This window comes from Uloborus diversus, chromosome 10 (assembly GCF_026930045.1).
Source record: "Uloborus diversus isolate 005 chromosome 10, Udiv.v.3.1, whole genome shotgun sequence".
Lineage (NCBI taxonomy): Eukaryota > Metazoa > Arthropoda > Arachnida > Araneae > Uloboridae > Uloborus > Uloborus diversus.
This window is the reverse complement of record NC_072740.1, coordinates 48829971-48847974: the sequence shown is the minus strand read 5'-3', so window position 1 is coordinate 48847974 and position 18004 is coordinate 48829971. Positions and strand designations below refer to the sequence as shown.

The 18004-nt window shown below is 31.8% G+C and overlaps 1 protein-coding gene across 1 annotated transcript in view; it reads right to left on the bottom strand.

The window, feature by feature from the left end:
- Window positions 1-1800: 1800 nt before the first annotated feature.
- Window positions 1801-18004, bottom strand: part of LOC129231563 (uncharacterized) — a 115857-nt gene continuing 99653 nt past the window's right edge. The window contains exons 2-5 of the mRNA XM_054865919.1: window positions 15537-15669; window positions 9618-9760; window positions 5617-5764; window positions 1801-2065 (exon numbers count right to left, since the gene is read on the bottom strand). Of these exons, the coding sequence (XP_054721894.1) occupies window positions 1804-2065; window positions 5617-5764; window positions 9618-9760; window positions 15537-15669 (686 nt within the window). The 3' untranslated portion in view covers window positions 1801-1803. The remainder of the gene's footprint in view (window positions 2066-5616; window positions 5765-9617; window positions 9761-15536; window positions 15670-18004) is intronic.

Below are 18004 nucleotides of genomic sequence, written 5' to 3'. Positions count from 1 at the left end.
TGTCTTTACAATTTACAAAAAAGTTTTATCGTTTGGAACTGGATCAAATTCGAGCAAACTCAAGTACTCTGAGTATTCGATTATATAAATGCGATCCTCAACAACGAATAGATTTTTCTTATCACTGTTGAAAAATTCCACTGGAAGTGTTTAAAGTAAGAAATGTCTACTCGAGGGACAAAACAGATATTACTAATGTTTAGGCTAAAGCTCAGAATGAATATTTATTTAATGACTTTTTAAAACTGAAATTTATTTGATTTAACGTTTGCTCTTACGTAAATTAGTCAATAAAATAACACCAAACGAGAACTATACAAAACTGGCTAATTTGGTGCGTAGTTCAGTCAGAAAATTACTTGCACCACTTCGTAAATATGTTCCGTCTAAGACTATTTTGATGACACTGTGGCAACACATCAGACTTGTACTTTTGTCGTGTGACATAGCGGCTGGCAAGTTTAGTTTTTTTCTGATAATCAGTCGCAAAGATGTCTCGACAGCTGCAAGTAGTGTACTAATTGGAAATGCGGGTAGTAATTCACGATGCAGTGCGGGCAGAAAGGCGCATTTGCACTGGAAGTATAAGGCAGTTACATGGTGTGTATGGTGAAATTGTATCGTCACGTCAACCTATCGCGAAATGCAACATGTTAAGAGAATGGACGTACATTGACGTCACTGAGTACAATGGAAGATCATAAAATGCAAGGTGGGAAGTGTGGAATCACCCTCCTTATAGTTCAGAGCTTTCAACTCTTGACTTTCAGGTGTTTGGTCCCATGAAACAAGAACTTTCAAAACGATGATACCATTCGGATGACAAAGTGAAAGCTGCAACCCAAAAATGGTTATCGGATTTTGGACGCGATTTCTTTGCAGAAGGCATTGAAAAACTTGTACCACACCTCGACAAATGCTAAAGTACCGGAGGTGGATCCGTTAAAAAGTAGAGTTTGAATGGAACTTTAAGATACCAATAAAGATATTGTAAAATTTCTATCCTTTTGTGTACTAACTTTTTGACTGACATTCGTATACCCGGTAAAATTATTTGGCTATCCATGAAGTGATTTTCAGTCATTTCAAATTTCTTGATGTAAGGGATGGAGGGTACACTGTAAAAACGATCCAAAAACGTTTCTGGAAAATAATGGGCAGCTGATGTGCCCAATTTCGGACAGTAACATGACTTGCAAAATCCAGGAACGTTTTCCGATAAAACTCAGTAACCTTTCTGATATTATCCTGGAAGCCTCCTAAAAACTTCAGAAATCTCCTTGTTAAAAGCGACTTGTAAAAGTCGTGTCTCACGAAAATTATAGTAATCTTAAGAAGGTATAATATAATAGCTTGGCATCTTCCTGATTTATCAAGGAAGTTCCAAGAGCATTATTGCAAACATGGCCGAAGCTAAGCCAGAAGTGCAAGTAACGATAGTTTTACTCGCCTGCAATTCTTGCAAAGCAAAGTAGTTCATAATTATTCGCTCCCTTTGGGAGCTTTATTAGCATGTGCGGATCGTAATTAAACTGAATTCGGTACACTTTTTAAATACGCTCAGTTAATTTTTAAAGTAAGAGCTAAACATATTTTTTACAAACGAAAAAATTCTGCATTCGTGCAACTTGCAGCAATTCAGGAAACATTTTGACAATGGTACTTGATTTTTCTAGGAAGTGGATAAAAACCATAAAATCCCGAAACGTAACACGGAAATACCCAGTACCGTTTCGGATTTTTTTTACAGTGATAAATGAAACAAATAATGTCCGTATTACTTTTTTATACAACGTTTTATTATCATCGTTTCATAAAAAACGCTTTTAACTGAGTTGAAACTATACATATGATGATAAAGTATAAGATCTGATTTGTACAGAGTCTATGAGTGGAGCTGGTATCAAATGTGCATGCATTCGAGCCATAAGTGAATAATACACAATGTTCGTTGAGTAAGGATCCAGACATGCGGTCCATGTGCCGTTGGAAAAACTCTTCCGCTTGTGTACCACAATCTCGAAGGAGATGTTCATGCTGGCACTGCACAAACTCCGTAAAGATGCTGTAAAAAATATATAAACCATTAATGTAAACTTCTTTAAAATACCATTAGATAATGCTTTGGGGAAAATAAGGCACAGTTTCTCTGTCTTCTTGTAAAAAACATTTTGCTATTTTTGATATTTCTTTTAGTCTAATTTTTCTTTCAATTGTGTAAATTTTTATTTCTTGAAGCAAACAATATGAATCATGTTTGCCTTTTTTTCATATTGATACATATGTAGTTTAAAAATGAAAAGTTATTTATACATTATCTTTACAGCAGTCACATACTTTATTTCCAACATTGTAACATTTATATTTGCCATTATTTAGGAGTGTAAGCTAAAGATCAGATGATTAAAAGTGCATATGTACTGACTGAATAACGAAAAAGGCATTAAAATACAAAAGGTGAAAGCATCCCTTCCGCTGTGCTATATTCATGTCAAGCAGGGAGGGAAGTTAATGAATTTATCAAGAGATAGCTAGCAGCGAAGTATTGATTGCAATCACACAAGCCTATAAATTTATAGATTTCTAGGCCACTGTTTTCTAACATACCTTGAAAAATGGGATTACTTAATTTCAGTTAGTTTCAAAAAATGACTTGACACACACGCATTGATTTGAATACTTAATAATATGCTTCTATTATATATAGTACGTGATAAAACTTTAAATGATGGCTATAAATGCATCCAGTTAAACATTTGTAAAAGAAAGTTAATTAGCAAATGACCTGGAATGGTTGCAGTGATGAGTTTTACTATTTGAGTAAACCTTTCAACACATTCGTTTTCATGTGTTCCGGTAGTTTACGATTTATTTATGCTAATATAAAATTAGCACTTTGTTTTGTCTCTTACAAACTAATGAATTTGTTTTACAAAAGTAACGATAGAAATTGCTTTGTGGTTAACATGTGTTTTTTTTTTTTTTAAATATTTTTATTATTCCTTTTGAAACTAAAAAATGCGTAGCTACGGTTAAGCAGCTACCCTTAAAGATTTTTGCAATATTTTCTATTATCATTATGACGTACCCTATTGAGTGCAATTCTTAAAAAAATAGACAAAATGGAGTTTGTATCAAATGAAGGAGAGGAATAAGTGTCTTCCCGGGTATGGTAAGTTCTTTTCATCCCTTTATTCTCATTGTGTGCCTTAGATTTTTTTTTTTTAAATTTGAATTAATTTGAATTATATACTTTGATTGTTCATTAATTTAATGATGAATAAAAATTTGTTTGTTAAATGCTAAAAGTAGGCCACTGATATTTTTATCATTAACATATTACAATATGAGTACCCATTTTTGAATAGTGCTTGTATTGTCATATGCTTTGGTCATTAGAGATAACTTTTTTCTTACTGGAATAAACTACATATGGTACTATATGGTTATAGTATTATAAGATAGGTGGCGTTGAAAGCAGAATAAATATATCACCATTTAAATTTGCCCATATTCCCCTACCATTGCCAGGTCAGATTTCAAGGGTTTTCTTCGTCTTTTTTTTTCTGTTTTATTCTGATTAAAAATCACCTCTAAGTGACATACCTATCAACGTATCCACTTACAGTCTTAGTATTATCATGCGGTTTTTTACAGCACAAGTACAGAGACTGAGTATATTTATATTACTAGTATAAAAGGTAAAACTCGCGAAAAAACGTCGCTTATAATTAATTAATGTTTTGGTTTTATTGGAATATTGGAATAAACGGTTTGCCGTTTTTTGCATACTAAATACGAATTATACTACCAAAAGGTCATTTTCTTGTACTTTCGGATATATCGATTTTCCGCTGAATATTAAAAAGAAAGTGCGGTTTTACGATAGACATAACACACCTTTCTTTTTTATAAATGAGTTGCCCGTTCTAGGGCAAAGATTTCTACCCCTATTAAAATGTTAGTAATAAATAAGCATGGTTAACTGAAAGTGGGTGTGGTCCATTAACACTTGAAATATATAACTGAAAGACGTGCATTATACATGCATGAATATATTTTCACTTTGCCCATGCAGAAATTTTCGTAGTCCGTTTGATAAATTATGCCTGCGGCTTTGTTAAGGGCAGCTCATTTTGGCAGTGAAGTATGAAACTATAAACTAATTATGCAATAATTACTATAAATTATAGTTTCGTCGCCTGAAATACTATAAATTTCCTACTTTTAAAGATATATCGCATATGCTCTTGCACATCGTATCAAATCATTATCAACAAATCATTAATTTAAATGTTTTTGTATTAAATTTAAAAGCTTTAAGGAGGAACAAAGACTAAAAAATGGAATAAAATTCTTTCCAGTGACTGGCGAATAGCACAAATTTAAATGTTGTTAATAAAATTGCAAACATAATTATATGATTTAGTTTTTGTTTAGGGATTTAATTCACATAGTTTCTTTAAACATGTTTTACGAATACCAAAACTACAAATATAGTTCAAACTCGGAAAAAAAAAACAGAAAATTAAAAGTAATAATAATAATAATAAAAAAACGAGCTGTCTTCACACGATTGTATATAATACATTATTTTTTTATAGTGATGCTAAACATATACAGCAACTGAGAATTTCATTTATATAATTAACATCACTATTAACTTGGGAACTTTGAGTTCAACTCACTCCAACTGATTGTCCCGAGAATAGGCAATTAGTCAGCTATCAATGCGCAAAACTTATGCAACGTATAGCACTTTTGAGTTTTGGCACACCTTCCTTCCACCTCTTTTATTCATCTAAATCTCAAGTATACTGTTCACATTTCGCACAGTCTTTTATAAAAATATTCGAAACTGCAAAATGTATCGACAAAAGATTAAACGAATTGCCATAATTTAAGATTAAGAATATGTGTACAATGTGCAGTTAAACGGCAGTATCTGCAGAAATGAGTTTTCGAGACATTTGAAGAAATGTGTGTTGGATTCAATATTAACCATAGGAAAATCTTGGCATTAGACGTTTTTTTCTCTCCTCTTTTTCAGCTTAAACCAAATAAGCAAACAGCAATAAGAAGCAATATAGCTAATGTAAAATAAATGACAAAAATTCAAAACAAAAAATGAAAAATTTGCAGTTACTGCCCTTTACCTGCAAACGGCAGAATGAATGTTTATTCTGCAGATACTAACTAAAGTAATCTTCCGTATTATTCAACAACTAAAAAGCTAGGCTCGTGAATCTGACTTTGTGAACTGTAGGACATTTTAAAGGAAAGAAGAAGAATCCTTATTATACATTTTTCATTTGCTTTCTTCATTTAACAACACGCTATGGCACAATTGCATTCCTTCCTACTCGAAAAATCAGAAAAATAAATAGAAAAATACAGAAGAGGAACCTGCTAACTATAATTACAGATGAATCTTAATGTAGTTATAATTAAACTGTACCGTTACATTACCAAGTTTAGTAGTTATTTCTGAATTATGCTTTATAAAATGTATCAGGTTAAAACTTAACACGTCCAGTTTTTCAGTGTTTTCTTTGTATTTTTGCAAGTTGACCGACACAATTTGCAAAAACAAAATTAAAAATCAATTGTCTTTACCAGCAATGCATCTTCAACTTTGTATTCACATCGTTTTCCTGATCTGGAAGCTGGTCCTCATGGTTGCTGGCTAATCTTCTATACTGAAGTGCGCACTTTCTTACATCGGTTGACACGTTTTTTAAGCATGGAGCATATCGTAGGTAATCTATAAAAAGAAAATATAAAAATAATACATTTTAAAATCAAATATATATTTTTTCTGCATTTGATTCAGCAAACGAAATCGAATTTCAACCAAAACTGATTTGTTGTTGTATATATATATATATATATATATATATATATATATATATATATTCCTGTTATACAGCATGTGTCTCCGTTTAATTGCAAAATTGGAAAAAATGAGAAACAGAGATTAGATATTGATAGCTTGTAGCGAAAAAAATTAGTTAAAAAATGCGAGATTTTAATATTAGCTCCAGATCCCTAAAGGTTTCATTTAGGAAAATCAAGAGCATTAAAAAAATCGAAACATTTACGGCAAAAATTCAAGGAGAAATTAAAGTTTAAAATTCTAAACGGATAGTGCTGAAAATGAGAAGTAAATATATCGCCCAACCAGAAGAATACCTAGTATTGTAACTATTAAAGAAAAAAAGTGTTTTATATTTATCCCCTTCGATGGTTCTGCAATCAAAATGAAAGGTTACACTTTGATACGTAAAATAAGTCTACAAAACTCCTAGCAATTGAGAGAAAAGCTTGTGTCTTACTTATACGTACTCACAAAAAACACACTTAAAACACAATATATACAGTGGCTCCCAAAAGTGTTCGTACACTTGCTACTTTCAATGAAATACGCCCCTATCCATTGGTTAAAATTAATATTTTGGAATGGGCATTTAATTATAAGATCTATGATCTATTTTCTACAAAACTACATGAAAATTGTTAATAAGATAACAAATCTTGATTTTTAAGAAATAAATAATCAAAAAGTGCCAGAAACTTTATCTTACAAAAATCTTCGTACACTTTGAAAAAATATGAAAAAAATGGTAAATAATCTAACTTTTTACTAAGTTATTATTTAGTACAGTATCATGCAGTATCAATAACAGCTTTGAAACGTCTGGGAATAAACTAAATTGTTTTTTCTTTCTTTTTTTGTGCAGTTTCTGAGTTAGTGTCCAACCGCACTTCGAGTCTTACTGTTTCTAGTTTGCTTTTCACTCTAATGCTGTATTTTCGTAATCTAGATTCCAGATTTCTCTAAGTGTGTTACATTAAGTTTAAATCTGGCGATTGAGGAGGTATTTCTAAGCTTAAAGACAATTTTTGAGGCACCATAAGCAAACGTTGAATACTTTGTGCTTCTTATCGCTACATCGATAAAAAAAAAAAAAAAAGTTGTTTCAAAAAACCAAATTTTGGGCTATTTGATTAAAATTGGTTTTTAAAATATTTAAATGAATAGCATGATTGATTATGTTATTAAAAATTTCAAACTACCAAGTCCTAATGCTGATATGCACCCTCACACAAAAACACCGTCACCGTCTTGATTAACTGATCCAAATAAAATCTTAAAATTAAACTCCCCATTTTTTTTCTATTTACAATTATACAACAATTTAACCAAAAATGTTGAATTTATTTTCATCTCTAAGTGAGACGTTTTTCTAAAACGTTCTGAGCGTATTTATCATTGATCTTGAGACGGAAAGCGTAAGCCTTCTGCGTTTTGCACGAACAAGTAAATTTCTGCTTGAAGAGGTCCCATGTTAATCCGGTTAATCAGAGAACTTGGCGAGCAATTTCAGATGAAAAATAAACGTAAAATTTTTCATTAAATTTTACAGAAACTTTTACAGCACTCAAAAGTGTATTTTTTTATAATTTTTTGAACTGTAAATGTCCGATCAAGTTTTGTTAACATTGACAGTTGACCTTGTTTTCGATCCGATTCCTTTCTTTTCAGCATTTTATCAAGCCCTTTACTATAAAATGATACAAATTAACTAACTTAGAGACATTTCAAACCAATTTACTGCTACTGTGTGGAAAAAATCAAATTTCGAATGGCGTTTGCTGTTTTTTTACGAATAACAGCCATTTTAAAATAATAAGCAGAATATTAGGGAATAAATAAACAAAAAATTAAAGCGAAATGACTTTACAGTGTCAACACAATGCAAAAAAAAAAAAAGAAAACTACATGTGGTAATTTTAATTATGAATTTATTCGGAAATATTGCAGTGTACGATAACTTTTGTCGAGTATTATTTCTCTGTCTGTTCGTTTTTTAACAAATTTCAAAAATAAAATCAGACAACATTTTGACAACACTACTGAGTTTTATTTAGAATGGCATAGGAATGGTGTGGAAAAAAAATTGGACTTCATATTCGAATTCATTTTCGCAATATTTTGGTTTTACTACAAAATTTCAAGGTGTACGAACACTTTTGGGAGTCACTGTATATAATACTGTCTTTTAACAAACGCGATTTTAACAAACTTTTTTTTTAATTTCAATGCAAATACACAAAACTGCGGTTTAAATTCCTGCCTCCAATGAGTTTAGATTACATATTTGAATTCAGCTAAGGAAAACTAATGTTTCAACAACTACATTTTCCAGGAAGCATCGATTTCATGACCGTTGAGTTATTAGCAAGATGTTTTTTTTTTAAAACTGAGCTAATAGGCCTCAATATCAGGAAGTAGAACACTAAACTGCTTTGGGCAGGTAAACGGCAGTAACTGCAGAAATTAGTCTTGAAGATATTTGAAGAAATGCGTTTTGGCTGGAATACTACCAATAGGGAGTTGTTGGAATTAGACGTTTTCTTTCGTGATTTCTTTATTTAAATGTGCAAGTTTGTGCAATAAAGCTAACGATGACAAAAAAAAAAAAAAAATCAAAAAGTAAAAATTGCTGTTACTACTTTTTGCCTGCTCACGACATTAAAGCAATGGGCAATAAAGAAACAGAAATAAAGAAATAGATGTCTCTATTTTGAGTTTTAATTCTTTAAATTCCTCATTGCATTAATTTAAAAAATTAAAACTCATAACATTGTTAGAAAGTAGACTTCTGCTGGCTCTATTCAAGAACGGTAAAAGCAACTTCGACGAGTTAAATTCAATAAAAAATTTTAAGATAAAAAAAACTTTAATAAATATTTTGCTGAAACTCTTTGTTACGAATAGTATCAGTATTTTATGTGTACAAAGACTTAATACTTATATTGATATCTTATTTTGTTAATTCAAAATCTTTTAACACGTTTTGCATTAGTTAATTCCCACTTCACTTATGAAAATGAAGCAGACAACATTTTTTTTAAGAATGCAGATAAATTCTTGAAACTTCATACGCCCATTAAGCATACACATTTATTATTTTTTTGTATTTTAAGTTATTATCTGAAATAGTTCATAAATAACTGATACCATGATTTCTGACAATATACGTGCACTTGCTTTGCACGGATCAGTATAGCTAAGCTGTATTCATTTAGCAGCAAAATTTATTTTTAAATACTGTCAAGGGATTTTAGAAATCAAAAAATTGTAATTGGAGTTTAATTTAAAAACAGCACAAACTTAACGGAGTCACATCTGCTTGCAACTAGTTCATCTTCTAAATATGGCCTTAGAAAACGAACACAGTATTCATTTTTTACAAATAACATACAAATACAATACTCATTTTTTTTTTTTTTTTTTTTTTTTTGTACAAGACCACACCATAATTTTCCCTTTAGTAATTACTCTTAACACGGAGTTCCAAAAACTAATTTATTTGTATGGTTCACTGTAAATATAGTTCACTAAGTTCAGCACTGTGTGTGTCCCTGGAAAACAAAATGAAGGCACAACTGTGACAGTTGAAATTTGCTGAGTCCGTGTTACTAGGGAAAAAATTCAGATGGCACTAGCAAACCAACATTGATATCAGCTTCTTGAGATCGAGTAAGGCCGGAGAGATAGGTATCATATACATGCAGAAAAGCATAAAACATATTGCTAAAATCTTACTTACCTTCTTGTAGTTTTCCGGGAACGCATAAGTCATTAATAACATGCCTTGATTCGGATACAACTGAATTAAATACTCTCCTTTGTCCAGCTGTAAAACAGCGGTAGGTGTGATCATCAATGCACCGCACTCCATGCTGCAGTTTCCTAAACAAATATTGAATAATTTCTTCAAATTTATGTTGTGGTATCTACATAAGTAAATGTTAATTTAGTAATTAAATACAATTTTGCTGATAATTTTTGAATGTTTCTTTAAAAAAAAAAAATTATATCCACTGAAACATTTCAATTGCAAAAACATACTGTGTGTAAATAAAGGGAAAATTTTATTAAATCAAAATACTTTACACTTTAAAAGTTTTTTTTTCTTTTTTTTTTAATAGCACAAGCAATGCTTTTTTACTATTGCTTATCTTGCGAAACTTAATTTCGAGTTAGCAGCAGAGAGTGCGTAGAAAAGAATATAAAAATGAAAAAACGAACAACTTACTGCGAAAACAGATCTATCCAAAGATCGAGTCCTATAACTGAAATGCACTTTCTTTTAGACTCATTGCACGAGCTTGGAAAGTTAGTTTCTGAGTAAAGTATAACTACATAACTGCACTCACAACTCTTGTGACGATTTCGTGGAAACACATATTCTATTACTGAATGTAAAATCTAGCAGGTATAAATGACACTTATTTCCTAGGTTTAAAAATATTTTCTCAAATGATGCAGCATCGCATTTGTGGTAGACGTTTCTTTGTCATCATAAAATGGTAAAACGCGTTTATTTTAAGCGAACGAGCTGGTAAATACACTTTTCGGAATGCATGTAAAATTTTGGATTACTGAAACGAATATGTTTTTTTTTTTTAACTTACAAAAAACTAGTAAGGTAGGCGCGCCAAATAAGGCTATGTATACTAGTTTAGTGAAACCTGTGTAAGTTGACCACTTGTGGTGCAGTACTTTAGTGGTCAACTTAGACAGGTGGTCAACTTACAAAGGGTTTGTTATATTAATCTCAGCCAAATTTGGTGTACATTGGTTGTCAACATAGACAGGTAGTCAACTTACAAGGGTGGTCAACTTTAGAGGTTTTACTGTATGGCGAACCCCTTATTTTGCCTATGTAAGATAGCAAAATTCCCTTGATCGGGATTTTATCGGGATCACCAAAACACACTGATGATAAAACGTAATCAACAAGCAGTTTATTCAGTAAGTTACCACCCTATAGCCAGGGCTAGGCAGAAATACAGGAAATACACCGCAAGCTCAGTCATTCCAGCCGAGGACTTCAGTTTCGTGCTGATTAGCAATCATCAGCCAGGCACAGGAAGTGACAGAGCTGGAGGTGGAAAACACCTTATGGAAGTCAAGAGTGCCAAACAAACTGGTAGCTAATATAGAATTATCACAGACCAGACTAGTGACCGAAGAAATGGTTCGGTTCAACTCGAAGAGCTGGAGGTTTTCCACCTCCAGCTCAGTCATTTCCTATGCCGGGCTGATGAGTGATAATAAGCACGAAACTGCAGTCCTCGGCTGAAACGACTGAGCTGGCGGTGTATTTCATGAACACGCAGTTTGTTATCAACAGGCAAAAGTGTAGCTGCTGTTGAATCGTGCCCAAAGAAAACATTTGTAAATTAATCTTGTCAAAATCGAATCTTTTTTACAATAAATTTTATTTCTTCATGGTTCACTGTAGTTTACAACTACAAAAAAGGGTTAAATTGTTCTAGAAAGTTTTATTTATGTAGTAGAGGAATTCAAAAAGAAAATTGACGCTGTGTACTGCGATGTTTTTCTGTGATTTTGATAACCCTAAAAAATTGACTGCAGCCCAATAACGCCATGATTGGGATCATTAGTACTTCAGTGCCCTTATTAAAACCCTGAAGGGTCGCATAGAGGAAATGATCGAGAGCTGCATACGCTGCACAATATGTGCACGAACTATGCACAGGAGCGACCAAAAAACTGAAACTAACGACTTATCAGTGCTCCAAATGTGTCGGATGATTTTTTTCCCTTCCCATTGATGCAGATATGGATTTTTTTTTTAAATGTGTTTATCAAATAAGGTTTAATATGTGTTAATGTTGATTTATTTTTTCAATTTTGTTTAGTTTGTTGAACTTTACTACTTTTCTTGTGTTTCTCCAGAGTTGCCCTTATTAGGGACCCCTATTCCTTGTAAGACAAATTCTCTATTTTTCTGAGAAAATGCTATACAAAACTAAACTTAATTTTTTACATAGAATGATTTGTTTCTTGTTTTTTAGGAGTCACTTGAGGAATGCACAAAAATGGCTGCTAATTGATTTAGAAATGAGGGAGATATTAGACCTTAAACCTTAGGTTGGCCTTTTTTGGTACACTTACCTTATTTTATATTTATGTCCGGTAGCAATGCAATAACATGTTGCCATTTGACGTATCTTCCTTTTGCAGCTTATAGGTTATATACACACAAAAACATCCCGTCTCTTTTTTTTCCTACGATTTTGACCTTAAACTACGGTTATCAGCCACTACTTGACCAAAAGCTATTAATTCACCGCTGAACCACAAAAATGAATATAAAAAAAACATTAATAACTGCGTAGTCTTCATTTGCTTGCTAGAACAAATTTTTGGCATCCCATGAACTGATCCGATATAATTTATAGTTACAATTGAAGTTTTGAATGAGTTGAAATGTTTAATCGTATCGTTTGAAGTTGAATTAATGGTACACGTTTACGTATTGTGATATGCATGTTATTTTTGTTTGTTAAAGCAAATAAAAAATAGTAAAATACTTACTATATAGGTTGGAATTAAGGGGTGATTAATTACTGGTTGCCTAAATTGCTATCAGGACCAGTAATTGACCAAACCGGTCAATTAATGAACTTATGTTGATTTTAATGCTTTGTTTTTCTTAAAACCAAAGTGATTGCAAAAATGATTGCTCAAGATAACATATAATACAGCTTTAATTCTGAAGGAAAAAAAATCGTTTTTAATGCGGTTAGCAGCAGCGTATACAGGAAAGCATTTCGGGAGAGACCCAAATCAAATAATACTGCGTGAACTATCCAAATTTCAACTTAAAAATATTCAAGTCCATGTGTACAATAAGTAGTCTTAAGATGATTTTGAGTTGTGTCTAGGCCCCTTCGTCTCTTCCATTCCCTTAAATACGCCTACTGTTAATTAATAAATACTCTCTGAGAACAACTAAATACTTGCTAACTATCGACTTATAATGGAAATTTTATTAAAATACAGCATTTACTTTAAATAAGAAAAACTACCAGTTACGCCAAGAGGTTATGTCAGCCAAGTAAGAAACTAGGACTCGACTTTTGGAATTAATAGGTTCGGATATGTAATAGTGCTGATTGGAGAGGGTAAGTTTATGGGAGGGGATTCGGCCCTAAAACTGACGTGGTAATGGTGTCATATATCGCTGTTCCGGTGGAACTTGACGTAACAGCAAGAATAATTGAAAATGAGTTATTGTCGTCACTGGGTTCAAAGGAGGTCACCCCATTCGGAGGAACACTAAAAGATTTCGTTTTCAATTTTTTGTCGCCAGGGCAGTAACTCAACTAATGTTTCACTGTATGAGGTAATGAATAAAATAAAATAATTTTGTGTATTTGGTTTTCCCGTAAAATTTCACATATAAACACTTAATAAACACTTGAATAAACACTGAATAAAACTTTTTGCAGCTGCTTCAATGTTCCACTAGACAGTGATATGCTTGGAGTTTTTGGGCTGTGCAAGAAGTTGAAGGGATATCGCCAAAAAGCCATCATAATTGGCGACTTATTTCTGGTGCTAACTTTAGCAAGATATTGAAAAGAACCGCCAAATTTGGCGACATTTGGTTACTTTTCAACCCGTATAGGTAAAAGTAACCGTATTCAAACAAATAGGTAGTTTAATAGGTCATCATTGACGCATGCCTATTATAAAGTTCTCGCCATCCAACCAACAGGCAATCAGAAATTCCCTTTCGGACATACGTTCTCGTTCATACATACAATTGTACACACATATATATAGTAGGATTTTAATGGAAGGGGAAGCTGGAGCCCATTGGACCGGTTTTGCACTTTTTCAAGGAAAAATTTGAGTTTATGCAAAAATAACCAAGCATTCTTCAAGATTGTTTTCAAAAATTCTATTTTTTTACATCAATATATCCAATGGATTACGATTTTTTTCACCTTAACATTTAGGCATTTATTTGAATGCTGCATTTCAAGACGGAAATGTATTAACCTTTACCTAACTTGAATGCAAGTATTTGCTACGTTAGTATTAATTAAATGCGTCATTGAAATTTCGGTTACTCACATAACTTATCTAAAACACTGTGACGTGTATTTTTAAAAGCGATTTTTATGCCTCGTATATGTGTACTAGTTTTACAAAAATTTTTATAAACACATGATTACAAAATTTGTTACTTACCAAATGTATGAAAATAGTTCAGGATTTCTTAAAGAAAGTTTACTAGTTCTGATAATTAAATAATTTTTTAATTTACAAACCAGGAAAAGGGTCTCAGGAAGCCGTTATTAATACCTAATTTATACTATTTTGGTCTTACCTTCATACTTAGGAACATTACCGATCAAGCAGCGACTTTCATTAGCAGCACGCTTCGCATTTCCAGCAACGAAAAAAAAGCATATCGTCAATCATAGTAGCTCAAAAGTATGTTATCAATATAAACTTATGTCCATAAAGAAGAAAATAATAGTACAAGCTACTAATAATGTTTTTGATTTGTATTCAGGAATTTACATAAGTTCTATCCGCGTTCAATTTCACTGCTGCAAAATTCTGAACAATGGCGAGTAACTTAGACGAGTAAATACCTTATATATAAATTCCTTACATTTCAATTAGTTGTAGTATGAAGAAAATCATCTTGGGTGGTGTGATATAGTATACAACGTATTTATTATTCATCGAGTTGGACAGCAACAGTATTACATAGCAGTAGGATACATTAACGAGGATGATGCAATTGAACGACATCACGTATATTTAATGGTTTTGGACTTTAAATAAAGAAAAAGATCGACTTCAGGATGTAAACTCCTGTATTCCATATAGCAAGCTGTTTGTTGTCAAGATATATGTGCATGTTGCGCTACATCAAAAAAAAAAAAAAAAAAAAGGAAATGAAAATACCACACAAAAGTAAATTACATCTCAGGATCTGTATATGCTTCCAGTTGGGAGTGAAAAAGTAAATCAGATGCATTATAGACTTCATCAAAACTATAAAGTTCGATTTTTGCCATAATAAGAAGGGATACATGAGAAAAAATAATTAATGAGATAATACCATAAAACATTTATTTTGGAATTTACTACCGTTAACTTTTTATCAAATACGTTGGAACAGAACTAAAAGTATAAAAATCCGAATTTCCATTTTAATTTCAACGAGCCTCAAAGTGCATACTGAAAGCAGGAACATTCAAAATACTTTACAAAAGTAGTCTTTTTCCAACATATTGCTCTCTAGTAGAAATTTTCTTACAATAGTTTAAAGTTGCGAGTGTTGCCTTACCCTTTGTATTGCATGTAACTGTTGATGGAAAGCAATCAGAATTGCTGAACCCCCCCCCCCCCCTTGTACTCTGAAGAATAATATTGTGCGTATTTAAAAATTTTGAAGCGCAAAGCTTATAAAGAAAAATTTGAAAAAACAAAATGTATGCTAAGGATTAGCTAAGAGCAGTTATTAAGGTAAAAACAATCTAGTACTAAAAACTCAAATGTGTCATCTGTTTCTCTTCTGTGTAGGTAAATACTTAGTGGAGTATACATAAGGAAGATTTCAGGTAAAAACAAATTTCCACCACTTCTCTGAAAAAAAAATAATGAAGAAAATAAAAACAAAAATTACTTGCAAACTAAGTTCAATTCTTCTCTCGTTTCTGCAAGAGCTAAATCTTCTGTTTGGGCTATTGCATTCAACGCCTTAAGGCACCGTTCAAATTCTTGATTTGTACAATTGTGTTCCTTTTCACCAAGGCTACCTGTAAAATTGAAAATAGCATGCTAAATATAATAAGCTATGCAATATAAAATAATATACAGGTTGTTCCGTTTTAACCTGCAAGACCTTGATTTTCGCAACCGTTAGTCTTAGATGTATACTTCCAATTGCAAAAATGTTCAAAATCAGATGCAGAGTTAAGCTATTGAAAGTTTGAAGCAAAAATAAAAATGAGTAAAGAATACAAAATCTAACTTTTTATACGGGCCCTAGGTTCCCTAACTAATATTTAGAGAAATAATATCCACTGAAAACTATTGCTGACACAAAAACTTGACATTAGTGAGACCAAAACTCAAGAAGATATTCCTGTTAAAAGTTTTAAGGGACCATTCAGAAGATGAGATTGGATATTTTCGCCCTTTCAGAAAAATGACATGTCGTCAAAGTAAGAAAAACGAGGTATTTATATTTTTCATTGCTATTTAAAATTAAATGCAAATGTGACGCCGTGTTTCGGAAAAACACACTACAAAACTTTGAGCAATTTGAAAAACCACACTCTATGGACACATATAATTTTAAACACTTGTTAACCGCTATATTTCCCCCCAAGAAGTGTTTCTGACGACGAGTGAAAAGTGGTCCCTATAGATAAGTTAGGGACCTATGGCTCGTATAAAAAGTTAAATTTTGTATTTCTTGACTAATTTTTATTTTTTCTTCAAACTTTCAATATCTTAATTCGGCATCTGATTTTGAACATTTTTGCACCTGGAAGTATACATCTAGGACTAACGGTTGCAAAAATAAAAGTCTAGCAGGTTAAAACGGAACACCCTGTAAATATCAAACAATGTGCACATGGAGTAGACAATCCATGCTCATCTTGTTTTACTGTATCTTATTCACTTAACATTACATGGTTTAAACAGTTTATGTAGTCAGGTATGTATATAAAACTCTTATATGATCAGGTGAGCAGTAAACACTTAGTTTCACATGATATAATGAATAAATGAATAACTCAATGACTGACCTTTTTTACGACACCCTTTCCTAAAAGAAGTGATAAACAGCATGTTTAAAACATCAATTAGATGAGTTTTCAAGACATGTCTACTTTAAATGTTATAAAAAATCCGTTCGTATATTTTAGTACCAATTTTATAGTACGTCTAAAACAACAGCAATTGATACACGCGCCGGTTTTTGACCCTGATTTTAACCGCTAAACTAGATTTTTGTTCATACATACGGTGTATCTAATAAGTTTTAAGATTGTGGTTATAGACACAGTACAACTTGCGTTACTTTCGTTAAATTCTGAAAGCCAATTACTAGAATCTTTCTCTCTTTTCTTACAAAGATTTAAGTCCATCAGATCATATGCATCTGTTTAGTATCAGTTCGCATTAGGAGCGAAAAATGTGCTTCGTTTAAATTTTGATTTAAAGTATTTTAAATTGCGACGGAAACGTTTGAAATGTTAAAATTGGCTTCTTTTGGATCTGTTATGCCCCACGCTACTTATTTTAGTGGTATAACTTTTTTGCGGATAATCCAGAGTTGATTAAAGAAAACAAAAGGAGTGGACGACCATGTGCTACAAAAATTAACGAATGAATGGCTACAAAAGCAATCGTAATGTGTCCATTTAAAAACGATTTTAAGAAAAGCGGCGTTTCGTTACACACGCTAGCAACTAACTTCTTTTTAGTCAAAAAAATATGGTTTTTGTTTTCATACACTTTTCTTGCTCACCTGATTTGAATCCTACTGACTACTTTCTGTTATTTAATTTAATATGAACTTAAAAAGGATCATTTCTTCTTATTAGACGAAATGTAAGTAGTCGTGATAACGATGCTAAACAATATTTCAAAAGAGGAGTTTTTTAAATGTAATGAAACGGTTAAAATAATATGCCAACAAGTTAATTACTTCTAATTAGGACTGTTTTTACTTTGGAAAAAATGTCATTTTTTTTTTCACAGTCAAAGTTTTAAAAACTATTTGACGCAGCGTTTAAACCATTTACATTAAAAAAAATATATTAACTACAAAAATTTATAAAATCAATTTTTTAAAGTTGCTTCATACAAACACGATTAATAAAAACAAAAATAAAAACCCTAAAAAGACAAATGTAAAAACTTTGAGTGGGAGTCTTACAAGCTTTCTCTTAGCTTTATACCCATCTCATCAAATAGTTTTTAAGTTTGAAATGTACTTCCTTTAATATCATTCCATGAAAAGAGAGATACGCTATATCTTCCCGCCCATATAAATGAATTCTACTTTTCCTTTAAAACTAGAGCATCAAGATGTAAAATCAAAATTATTTTTTCAAAAAAAAAAACCTTATTTGTTAC